Source organism: Schistosoma haematobium, chromosome 1 (genome assembly GCF_000699445.3).
Source record: "Schistosoma haematobium chromosome 1, whole genome shotgun sequence".
In the NCBI taxonomy this organism is placed as follows: domain Eukaryota; kingdom Metazoa; phylum Platyhelminthes; class Trematoda; order Strigeidida; family Schistosomatidae; genus Schistosoma; species Schistosoma haematobium.
In genome coordinates this window covers 47,374,944-47,388,370 of record NC_067196.1, presented here as the reverse complement: position 1 = coordinate 47,388,370, position 13,427 = coordinate 47,374,944, and the positions used below count along the sequence as shown (strand labels likewise).

Genomic DNA, 13,427 nt, shown 5'->3' with positions numbered 1-13,427 from the left:
ATAGGTCCATTTTTGTAAGACAAGGAATGTTTGCAAGGCGTTGGTAAGGCCAGACATTTATGCGAGAAATGATAATGAAGAAGGTTTATCAAGATATTTTAGAAAAGTGTCTTCCACCAACATTGGCGAGCAACCAAAAATTAATTTTGATGATGATGGCTTGCCGACAGATCCTGTAGTCGTTGAGAAAGGAGCTGCATTACAAGCATTTCAACATCACGAACCGGACAAGTCTAGTGGTCTTGATTTCATTCATTTTGTGATTATGAAAGCCCAGGGGGACTTAATTGCTGAGCTTCTATTAATAATGTTTAATACGTTTTTGCAGCAGTTCAGACTGAAAAGAGACTGGAAAGACGAAGTCATCAGTCCGGTGTATAAGGCGGGATGCAGGGGCTTATTTAGCTGCTATGGCCTCGTTAGTCTAACCAGTTTTGTTGTCAAACTAATGGAATAGCTTATTTGGATGGTTATTTTAAACTATATGGAAGGGATCAATCTCTTGTCCAAGGAACAACACGGTCTTAGGAAAGGCCTATTATGATCGATAAATCTGCTCATTACAAGAGATTAGGCTGCAGCAAAAGTTAGTAATATTCTGGCAGATGTAATCTTCATAGGTCTAAGTAAAGCCTTTGACAAAGTCTCTCACCTGGGTATTAAGTTAAAACTGGAGTTTTGTGATCCATTGAGAAATCACAGACTGAATACATGACTTTCTTAGTTATAGGAGACAGAGGGTACGGATAAATTAAGCTGTATCGGCGTAAGAGTTTGTAAAATGTAGAGTTCCCTAGGGTGCAGTCCTTGTTCCCTTTTCGCACCGAGTAATGGTTTACTGGAATTTTCTACCAGAACACGTAATATCAGCACTCTCTGTTGATACGTCCAGAGCGACATAATATTTACACAGTACTGCAAATTGCAACGATTACTATAGGTTGAGTGAACTCGTGTCCTTTCTGTTGAAGACTGAGATTTGAATGTCTGATGTTTTGACGTATTAAACAATAAGCTTTGTTGTTACACATGCAGCGCCTTTTTAGATCCCATTCAGTGAGGGCGACCTTTGGTTTAGTTTCCAAGATGGAACTGTGCGATCCTCAGTACAACAACGTTTAGGCTCAAAAGGTAGCATTAAAGGGAAATCTAGAGCACATGGATTAGAACGGCGAAGTTCAGTTTGACCACCAGGCTTCTCAATGAACATGATCTTAAATATAACAGACCATTATGTCGCACAAACGGTCCCTAAAGGTTGCAAGCAACGCAAAATCATGCCCTACAAAAGCTGAAACTAAAAGGATGTTACTGAAGGAAATTCAATTAAATCAGCTGTGAAAGTTCATACAAGCATTCTAATCAGGCTAGGAGCCCTTGTGGGAAGGCTTTAAAAGAAGAAGAACACCGGAATAAAATCAATAAACTTGTTTCCGATCAGAAAAGCGTATTTCATCATGTCACCTTTTACTGAACAGCCAAAGCCAAACCTTCATAGTTGTTGGATACTAATCCCACTGCCAGCATGGATGATGATCTTGCACATCCCCTAGCAAAGCAGCACTTTCATAAATTCCAACCCACGTCGGTGATAGGTTCAACTGCATCTCAACTAGAATCTTGGAGGTGTTTCTAAGCACGGAACTGGAATACCGAAGACTTGAATATTTTAACAAGAAATCGATTACTTGCCAGAAGACGGGTAATCCTCCTCTGATGAGGGCACAGCCCTCAATTTGGCTAAACGGATTGGTTTTTACTCAGCCAAGATGCGATTCAAGACAACTGAAAGCTGAGACACATCACGACAATTTTCAAAGGAGGCCGATTGAAAGGTACTTCGAACCACCCAACGGTTATTCTCCTTATAAAAACTCCAAGTGTTATGAAATCTCTAGTTAATCGTGGTTAAAGTACAGATTATAACATCCAAAAATTCCATTCACGCATTTCGGGGAGGGTCAGTCCTGAATTCCTAATGTGATAAGTCCTGTGGAGAGATAGGTATCCGTCCTGTATCGTAAGACGGAGATGGATGTTATGCATGTCGATTCATGCAGGGCTTTTAGTTGAGTAGATCATATATATATATCATCGGTAATTTTGAGCTAGTAGGTAGAATGACTTGTAATACCTCAGTAGTCTGTCTTTTAAAGTGAAGCACACGTTTTCCCTGGCTACTAATGTTATGATGAGGTCCCCAAAAGTTAAATACTAAAACTCTCCTTTTGATTTATATCGATGATCTTCGTCAAAAACCATAGTCTAAAGCCTTATTTTTTGCTGGCGTGAAGAGAGGTTTCAAACCCGAATGACAAGCTAACACTATGGAGATCCGACTTCACGTCAAAGTTTGGTGGTTAGAGATGGAATTAGTTTCAACATTTCAGAGCGTAATGTAGTCTATCTGGGATACGTGTTGAACTGCACACACAATTAAAGCAGCTCATACTTCGGTAGGTGTCACAGGTTGCAAAAAGATCTAGGTATAATGTAGCCCTATAATCTTAAGTTTTACGACATCTACGACTAAACGGCTTAAAAAGATCTCTCACTAGCAACTTCGTTAAGCACGAATTTTTCACTTTATTTTTGAAAGTATTATTCTCCACTCTTAGAGTACAAAGCCAGTATTTCTTTCTTTACTCCGAAAAATAAGAATGCTGCGAAGTATGTCTAAAGGGTAACAAAGAAATCAGTTTCGGGGCTCAAAGTGAGGTCTCAAAAAGAATACGTCAAATCACTAGATTTTCACCCGTTATAGTGTAGGCGAAAAGAGGAGATCTATCAACCGCCTGTAGTATCTAAAAGATTCTTGGCGATCCTCTAAAATACCTATTTAAGCTTGTAGATCACCAACGTAGATGATCTGTGTCGAAATGATTGGAGGCCTACTCAAGTTAGATGTGAATGGTGTGACAAACTAACTAATGTCGAAGTCACACCTCGTGGTCAGCACCTTACGCGTGCTACCCCATTGACGTATCAAGGTAACATAGATGCTTTGAAGACTGTACAACACAGAGGACGTTATTACAGAAATATATTAGTTAAGGTAGATACAAACGAAAGTAAGACCACTGCCGCATGGGCCAGTCCATGGCATATGATTAACTGATGCGCGTTGGTTGTCCCTGACCTTGACGAGGATCGATGATTTGCTCGATATTCAATGACCCGACTGCCGGATGATTTGGCTAGGGCTTAGTGACATTTCGCTGGCCCTACAAGCTCATTCGCAACACAAACCCTAAGAATAATACTTAAGAGCGAGAAAAGTAACAATATATATATATATAATATATGACGTGGTAACCTGCTTGATCATGCGGGCTACCTGTTTTCACCGTTTACATATTTCAATAGTTTGTCTAATTTTGTTTGTTTTAATACATCAAAACGACTATTAGTCTCATAACCTACTTAGGCGTGTTTCTAAAAAGTGTACAAGTTAAAAAAGGCCCAATCAGAGATATCGTGATTGCTTTTGATATGCAGCAAAAATAATGCTCATTGTTGATATGTCGATTGATTGGGCTGCTAAATTCCAACTGTCGATCATTCAACATTTATAATGAAGATCGACCAAGAATTAAAAAACGGAAACTTGTTGAAACACTTTGTGCTAAACTGTAGGAATATTTTCTACTCCTTACGAGTATGTAGAATCATGGTCCAGTTTGGTATTAGTACTACTATAATAATAAACCTAGTCCTAAAATATAGTTTCGTCAGGATGTGACTACCTAATCTAAAGATCTTACGTGGGAGTCACATCATTGTCTACACTAACTCATTGTACCGTAACGATTAACAGTATGATACTTAGTACACCTAGAGAACACGTTTAGGATGACGATAGGGTAATATATCCAATGTGAATAAAGACAGGTTATACAGAATGACCACGTCTGCGAGGCTGAGCTATGCCTTAGGCATGGTTAAAAAATGAGATCATTTCAAAGCTTCCCGTCGTTCCGTTTCAGCGTCTTTGAACGGTCTCACAAGAGGCTGTCATTCCGTATTTCAAAAGCTATAGGTTTGTTGGGTGTCCGTTGGACTGCACGAATACCAGGTGTTCTGATAATTAAATGGTCTTTTATTGCAGCTAAACCACAAAATCATCATGAAGAACATTGATTTAGCTTTCTCTGTCTTGTTGTTCACACATTGGATCGATTGTTGCTCCGTAACTTCCCAATCTCTCCATTTTAAGGGAAATTTTGTAAAACGTCTTAGAGATAATTTTTGCATTAAACTCTGATTACAGGCTATTTTTGGCTTTTTCAAATGGTGAATTTCACTTGTATGAGTTTCCATTGTTACAAATAACCACATTAGGCCGGATAATCATCCACCCAGGTTGTAAGCAACAAATATGTGAAACTACTAATGAACTGGAATATAAGCTACGTAACAAGCACAAACATTACGAAAATTGACGTATGACGAAAGAAATGTTGTTAATAGCTGCTAAGTAATGACATCTCAGAATCCTCAACAATATGTAATATGTGCGCGAAAACCCATAGCTTAGCGCCCTGACCATTCCATTTTTCTGTCCAAATCAACTGGTTCTGATCCACCAACGACCTGGAACCTTTACACAATTTTTGTGTATATCCAACCATTCTACACACACGACAACGCTGATAACGAAATCGGCATGAGCTACGAAGATTCAGCTTACTATGTGAAAGGCAAGGTTTAATATACAAGGATGAGTTACAATTGCTTTTTGAATTACTCACTTTTCTGAATGAATCAAAGCTGCTCTTGTTAGAAGTTTAAGGTTTCTGCAATACAGAAAATTTATTTGCATTTGACAATAAAACTTCATGTTGTTTCGTAACGCCATCACGAGGATCAGTATTAACATCTTCAAAATTAAAACGGAAGTCTTTAGGTGCCTTGAAAGTGCAAAAAAGAATTTGTATGAGCTTCTTCTCTAGTTTAGAATTATTTATACCAGAAATTAGGCGGTCACAATGTTGAATATACAACTGTTCACCAAAATTGCAATTAGAAGCTTGTGTCCAAAGCTGTAGTATGAAATTGTGGAGATGATCATGACAAATAACATCAAAAACTATTTGCAAAATAAGTCTGTCATGCTCATCTCCACAATTTCATACTACAGCTTTGGACACAAGCTTCTAATTGCAATTTTGGTGAACAGTTGTATATTCAACATTGTGACCGCCTAATTTCTGGTATAAATAATTCTAAACTAGAGAAGAAGCTCATACAAATTCTTTTTTGCACTTTCAAGGCACCTAAAGACTTCCGTTTTAATTTTGAAGATGTTAATACTGATCCTCGTGATGGCGTTACGAAACAACATGAAGTTTTATTGTCAAATGCAAATAAATTTTCTGTATTGCAGAAACCTTAAACTTCTAACAAGAGCAGCTTTGATTCATTCAGAAAAGTGAGTAATTCAAAAAGCAATTGTAACTCATCCTTGTATATTAAACCCTGTTTGTCATGCGCATCCTCACAAAATCTCTAATAGTCTGATTTAGATCACAAACTAATTTGTTAAGGTGTGATTTTTTATTTGCTACCAATGATGTTATGCGAAAATGACCTGTTAGTAATCTCTTTAGTCTTTTCAACGGAAGTAGAATGGGTTTGTCAGAATGTGAAGAATTTCTTTTAACAACCTATATGCTTTCCTCTCAACAACAGTAATAGAGTGAGTTGAAATGTTACCTTCCCCGAAGTTATGTAACAAGCACCAAGCATCAGAACATTCTGAGTAAACTTCCACTTCCCGGGTTGACGCATTGGTAGGCGATTCTCCTTAGTAACTTGGATCCACTTAAATTGCGACCTCAGATGTGAATTTGAAGTAATACAAAGATATAGAACTAATCCCAATAAGTCTAGAACTTCAGTACGATACAGTCACGAACTGAGATTCGAAGTACTCAGTACGGAATTGTATTGTACTATTATTACTATAGGTTAGAACACAAAATAAAGTATTTAACTGTACAATAAATGTATTAGTTATTTACCACAATTGTAATTATTTAATCATTAACATCGTAGTTTGTAAAATTCGAACGTCACAATGGAATACATATATATTACTTTACTGACGAACGTGTCAAACTTATATGTTCTTAGACAGACAAACCCTCTTAAAGTATGCTCTTCAAAGATAAAATAAACCCCTAAGGTAAGTTTAAAAGATTTGTAACTAATGCTTTAGTGGTATGTTAATTAAAAACAATGTTCAACTATCATTTTGTTAGTCTTAATTATATTCCTATCTAAAATTGGATAATAGTTATATTTCAGAGTTCACAGACGAGACATTTAGAAATCGTACTTTTTTTAATACTTGTAACCCACCCTTAGGTTTTGTTTTAACTACTTAAAATCGAAGTACTGATACAAAATCTTTGGAGGATTTATGCCATATTACTCGTTTAGAGGATGAAGTGAGCATTAGATGATTGGTAAATCTTGAAGGAAATTATGTATTATGTCTTTTTACGGACATCAAAATAATGCATTACTTTCAAACTAAGTCATGATAAATATTTCCTTAACTAATGTCCTAAAATTGGTACATCAAAGCCTGGAAATAACTAAGGGAAAGAGACTAAACTGTCCAAAGTATTACGATAAACAAAACTGGGTTCGAAATTCAACGAAATAAATATATTGAGAATTTAGTTCAAAAGACTAGATTTAACAAGATTGGTTTAGGGAGAGTCAAATGTTTTGAACCTTCAATTCAAATCGACACAACACAGAGATAACATTGTTTTACTGAACTGGATGAAAACATATTACGACTAACACATACAGTACACAGAGGAATTAATTTTTCAAGCAAGTAATCGGTAATCACAGATAATGTAAACAAGAAAATTACATAGGTCTCACGACCTACAACAGCATGCATAGGAATGCTTAGGATCAAATCTATTTTGAAAACCTCTAGAAGCTAAAATCTCATGGTGTTTTTTTAATTCACAGTTTCGTTTGTCTTGGTAATCAATACTTACTGAACGAAAATTAGAGGCCATTTATTTCCATTTACCATTGTTATCAAACTAACTAGTTTGTTGTGTAATAAAATAGGGAATGTTTTCAAAAATTTATTTTTTTATTATCAATTTTATAATGAGTCGTTTGTTTAATTATTTATTCAGAAGCTTAACAATAGTTAGAACAATTGTTTTATTCTCAACAGAGCAAATTAAGTTTATTTTAATTATAGTCTCAATTACATGAGTTCATTTTGCTTATTAATTATCTTAGATATATAAGCAGTAACAGTTGAAGTGTGAAGAAACCACACGGTATAATGAATAATATTCTTAATAAATGAATCAGTTTAATTAAAATATAAAACAATTAAAAAAAGTTTTGTTTAAATCTTAATTGATACAATTTTTCTTTTCGACAGAGCATGTTTTCAGCAATACTGTCTAAGCTTTTGCTAAATTTACAAAATATTCGTGTTTCGTAAAGAATGGGTTTACATTTATATACTAAGTAAATCTTTGTCATATGCTATCAGAATATTTATGCCTATGGTTCGAATCTCGATAGGTGGGATCATGGATGCACAATGCTGAGGAGTCCCAAGCTAGAACGAAACGGCTATCTAGTGCTTCCAGGTTTTCCATGGTGATCTAGCTTCAGTTGACTCATGAATTTAACAATTAAATTACTGTAATATCCACAAAACCCCTCTCTGATTTGTGCTTAAGTTACATTGTTATTCTCTAGAATGAACAAAGTGCCAAAAATAGGAATAATAAACTCAAGATCATTAACTGAATACTAATATAAATGGATTGTTTTTGTACACATAAGGAAGGTGCTGAAGATGTCGTTCAGAAGGATGATGAAAGCTTTACGACTAAATCATCCAGCTTACAGAAAAAAACTCCATTAAAATAAATGGGTTGTTAAAGTATAGTATATTTTTGTTTGAACTTTAAAGTTGAAAAGAAAACAGAAATTTGTCCATTTTTGAAACTAAATAGATTGATTCAGATATTTAATGTAGCGTCGGTTGCTGTGTTAAACACACATAGCTTATTCTAGCTTCCGGACAAGCCGATTTATTCGTTTTTCTTGCGTCACATTTTGACTTTGTTAATTATTTGCTTGTCAACCTTGACTATTTTTATGTAAGCATATGTGTGTACATTTCCTATCTTACTCATAACATGCCTGTAACTTATTTTCGTCTGATTATGAATATCGATTCACGCTCGGTTAAATCGAGTTGGCTCACAATCCACTGCGGTTCAGTTTACTTTGCTCTCTTCGATTCGTCCTTTTGATTGTCTGTTCAGATCTATGAGTGTATAAAATATACGTATTCAAAAATCCATTATCGTATCTGACTTATTGAATTCCGTTATTCACCAACGCGATTTAAGTCGATGATTATAGACGAGGATTGGCGACATGTGTATTTAGATAAAAATCATCCGTACGATCTACCTGGAGTCATATATTCGAGGGCCACTAAACTAGAATTTCTGTTGTTTGTATAGTTTCTTGACTTATATTCGTTTACACTAGATACGGGATATGATATAAATGATATTTTTATTTCTGCTCAAAGTTGTGTTCCGATATCATAGAAAACAGATGAAACAGATCAATAACTTTGTTTCATAAAAAAACCCGTTATTCATGGAAGCACTAAATATTGAAAGTGTTGTCTGAATGATATGATATTTTAAGAACCCATATTAATTAGTGAAATAGGATTTAATTTATTTAAACTGAGAGTAATGTATTTATATATCTTCACCGATTCATTAACAAAGTAAAAATTTAAAAAGGCATTTAGATTTCTGACTCTTCTATATACTTCACCTTTCAACACTATGTAATGTGCTAAGTAATCATAACCTACATGTATGGTTTCAATATTTATGTGACTTACTTGAAGGTAGAAGCCATTTGTTAGTTAAAAGATCCATTAATAACAATTATAAAAAATTAGATGTGTTGAGTGGCGAAAGAGATAAATTACAAAGATGATTGACATCTGAGGTTGTTTAATGATTCTACTTATTATTATTTTTTAAATATGGAAGCATTTAACAGTTCCGAACAGCCATCACTATTCACTAGTGATTCTAGCTTTCAATCATTCAAAGTGACCTAATTTTTCGAATATCAACAACTTGATTAAAAGTCCTAGTTGATTTAATTGTAGTAATATTTCCATAGATAACTGAAAAACAAAAGAAAATGACAAACTATGGACGTAGTCTCAATTGGACTTGATGTTAAGTGATTTGGTTTATGCAAGATATTCTGTTCACAGATAGATAATACTTTAGAATGATGAATTTGAACAATGAAAGAGTTTAAACTGGACGCTTCAGCATCTTGAAGGAGATACTTATCAAAAACGGGTATCCTTCTATATTCATTGATAAAAACAAAACCGAAACCGCTGAAAACACAAATAATTTCAGCAGAAAAGAAGACACTATACATAAAGATCGACTTTAGGGGTGACAGACCCACATACTTTTTAGGGAGGAGAATTTCCGATTCTTTAAAAAGAACTTCAGTTTCAGTCATCACTTAACAAAGAATATAATTGAAAGTAGAATGAGTCGTATAATTGATCAGAGTTAAAGTCATTTACCAACTATTTACAGTTAGGATATAAATAAAGATTGTACAAATTTATTTTAATGACAAAGATTATTATAAAGTTCTGCAGAGTCAACAATCTATGTGATTTGTATGATATCATATTGGCGAGCTAGTCTATCCAAAGTGTCAATTATTCAGTTTTAACTTGTGAGAACTTATTACTGGGCTTTAATTTACAGAATATTTTTAGTCACGTTTTTAATGACTTGATGGAAATTACTTACTTACGCCTGTTACTCCTAATGGAGCATAGACCGCCGACTAGCATTCTCCAACCCATTCTGTCCTGGGCCTTCCTTTATAGTTCTATCCAATTGTTGTTCATCCTTCTAATGTCTGTCTCCATTTCTCGGCGTAATGTGTTCTTTGGTCTTACTCTCCTCCCTTGGCCTTGAGGATTCCAAGTGAGGGCTTGCCTTGTGAAACAGTTGGAAGTTTCCTCACTGTGTGTTCTATCCACTTCCAGAGCTTCTTCCTGATTTCTTCCTCTACTGAAATCTAGTTTTTTTTTTTCACAGTAGGTTGTTGATAAAAATAGTACTATGCAAATACTAATATTTTTAGCTCTAAATAAACAATTATAAAATTCATGCTTCTTTAAGAAATTTGATTTCGATGACATCTATCCAAATTAACCATTTGTAATAATCGAACCCATATTCTGTATCACAAGTAGGATTTTGTTTTATGAAACTAGTTGGTATACCTAATTAATTTAATCAATGAGTATATGTGTGAAATAGAGTAATATTTATATTCGTTGGTTGATTCATAGATTGAATTGGTGAATAAATCCGAAATATTTAGCAAGTTCGTTTCAAATACATTTACATTAGTATTCATTGAAAATAATTGGCATATATATTCAAATAAATAAAGAAATAAAGTTGAATTTTCTCGAATAACCATTTGACTAAACTGAATCTAATTAACTTGACAGTTATTTTTAAGAAAAGACTTAATTACACACTAAATCAAATTTAAATATTTAACGGTTGAATTCCTTTTGACAATTCCAATTATAATCACCGTTGTGGTTCATTGATTAGCATAGTTTCCTCTCTTCTTTTCTTTAAAGTTAAGATGTTTATGCTGAATTATTGGGTAGAGTGGGGGGTAGGGATGGCATTGTCTTCACAAGAATAGTCATATAGGTGTACAGTGAATCATTATGGTGTTATCTTCTCTGTATGGTAGTGGTTCCGCTATATTTACTCACATGGAAATGTCTAAAAACAACGTAAATTAGTTGAAACCTGTTATTTAAATAAGCAAAAGCTAAATTGATAAAACATACATTTATATTAGACTGAAATAATTCTATTTATTGGTTAGCACTGTTCAATGCTTGTTGTCATTACAATTGTCAGGATGAAGTTTAGCTGAGATTTTTAGTTTATTGTGGTAAGTTAAAGTAATGTAACCGAGTTTATTAAGTGAATTAAGTTCTCAAAACTGTCCAGTACGTACTCTAGTAGGTACAAATGGATCAGCACTCAAGTAAGAGTGAATACAGTGAACGCACCTGAGGACATTTTATAATGATTTTGAATAGGCGCGTAAAAATAGGAAAAACAAGTATAATTTAGTACAGACACCACATTTGTATCAAAAGCTGACATCAATTAGAAAACCATTGAAAACCGGATAGACTGAACAATTGTTTCGTCTTAACAATGTACACCCACAACCTTTAGAAGTTAAGTTATTTGAATAGATTGAGATAGCATCCAAAAATTGGTGAAAATTATAATTTCTACTTATCATGGAAAATCGACATCGTTCGATACTGTAAAGCATGATATTTATTTTGTATAAATGTAAGTAGTAGACGAGATTTTCGAGAATTTAGTATTTCTATTGGTTACTATGCCTTGGCATACTGTGCCTACTAGTGTGAGGAAAACAAATCACGCCATATTTATTTGAGACAACTCAAATATATGATCATGACTATAAACAATGGTCTAAACAGGTTTTTAGTGAAGCTATGAATGAAGTACGGATACTAGCTACCAGTCAGTGAATAATGTCGTGCTATTTATTTTTAAATCATAACAGAAATCAATGACTCATTTTGTATTGTTTGTTTGAATCTTCCTATTGATGTTCAGGACTGAACTTAATCAGTCTCGTATTGTTATATGTGTATTCTGTGAGTATTGGCCTGATATTGCCTTAAGTCAAAAGCAATCTAAGCAAAGACGGATGGTAGCTAGCAGTGAAACCCAGTCATATTTGGGACTCGTCAACTGGATGTATCTGCATCCCAGAGTTGATGTTCACTCTGGGACTCCAACTCAGTACCATCCACCTCAAACGCCATCACGTTATTCACTTAGCTACTGAGTCCTGATGGTCACTAGCTTGTGCGGTGGGAAGATTCAAACAAGCAATACAAAATGAACCCAAACTTCACTCCACCGCACAAGCTAGTGACCATCAGGACTCAGTAGCTATGTAGATGACCTTTGAGGTGAATGGTACAGTGTGAGTCCCGGAGTGAACATCAACTCTGGGATGCAGATGCATCCAGCTGACGAGTCCCAAATATGACTATGTCCCACTGCTATCCTCCATCTATCTTTGTCTAGAGATCAATAGCATCTATCTTTTAGTTACAGATGATGAAGATTTAGCAGGAGTCTCCTGTCTGTTTTGCACTAGCACCAATAGACGCTCTCATTGGAACTATAACAGTGAATAATAAGTGCCTAGTCGGATTATTATGACAATGTCTTCTGATCAGGTAAAATGTTACTTAAGTGCTGGTCATATTTCATGTAATTTCTGATATAATTTACGAAATTTTCAGTGTAGCCATTCTACTGAATGTCAGATTCGACTAATGTGAGTCTATTTCGGACAAATACTAAAAAAGTAAAAACAAATTAAAAGAAATTCACGGGTAAAGGGGGTATTTATGGAGAACGAAACAGCCCAATTTAGGTGGACAAAATATTTAAGTGGGGGATGTGAAGACTGTAAGAATAGTGGAAGCCTAGGGCTAATGTCAATCTCTTTTGATGATGGGAACAGAATATGTTCCATCTCTTGTGTTTTCCACTCTCAGACTCACTGTCTGGTTGATTACCGGCTAAGTGTAAGTTTGGAAAATCATTTGCTTACACGGTTCTGTCGAGAAATTTAGGGTGGAAAGGGTCGTGAAACTGCGAATCAGCTAACCACCCTGATGTCTGAGAACTTCTAGGAATATTAAAAAAATATAGAGACTTATATAGGGTGTGTTGATATATGTTGAGAATAATTTGACGATGTAAAAATAATCTTCCCCTAGGTTTTGTAAAGTAATGTCGCTTCAGAATGACTATTTATTAAACAGACTAGTTTGTTCTATGAATATTGTTGTACAGACGATTTTACGGAAAAAACACCTGATTTGTTTTAACTATTACCAGAACTCAATCAAAATGTATCATAGATACTTGATAGCGAGTGAATAGATAGCCGAGATTTGTTCAAGGCATAAATTGTTACAAATCTTTGGTTCCTAATAAATATTAACCGTTGACCGCTTGTGTCAAAAGTAATCTTTTTATTTTATACTTTGGCAAAACTGTAACAATATTTCATACTGGTCCAAAGATGAAGTTGTATGTAAATACACATTGTGTCCCTTAATGGTTTGGAATGTGGGGATGAATATCTTCGAAATACATAATAATGGTTATCTATCCAGTCTCATGAGTTGTACAACCCGACATGTGGTTTTTAAAAGGTATGGACACAATAATACAACTTTTAAC

General features: G+C 34.6%; 2 protein-coding genes across 2 annotated transcripts in view; one reads left to right on the top strand and one right to left on the bottom strand.

Moving 5' to 3' along the window:
• Positions 1-8,999: 8,999 nt before the first annotated feature.
• Positions 9,000-10,371, bottom strand: MS3_00000831 (uncharacterized protein). The gene is made up of 2 exons (XM_051208446.1): positions 9,885-10,371; positions 9,000-9,226 (listed from the first exon to the last, which is right to left on the bottom strand). The coding sequence occupies exon 1, from the start codon at positions 10,280-10,282 to the stop codon at positions 9,959-9,961; it is 324 nt and encodes a 107-aa protein (XP_051074288.1). The 5' UTR covers positions 10,283-10,371; the 3' UTR covers positions 9,000-9,226; positions 9,885-9,958.
• A 1,395-nt stretch (positions 10,372-11,766) lies between these two features.
• Positions 11,767-13,427, top strand: part of C1QTNF3_1 (Complement C1q tumor necrosis factor- protein 3) — a gene marked incomplete at both ends in the record, with an annotated part of 31,155 nt that continues 29,494 nt past the window's right edge. The window contains one exon of the mRNA XM_035730725.1: positions 11,767-11,871. Within this exon, the coding sequence (XP_035586270.1) occupies positions 11,767-11,871 (105 nt within the window). The remainder of the gene's footprint in view (positions 11,872-13,427) is intronic.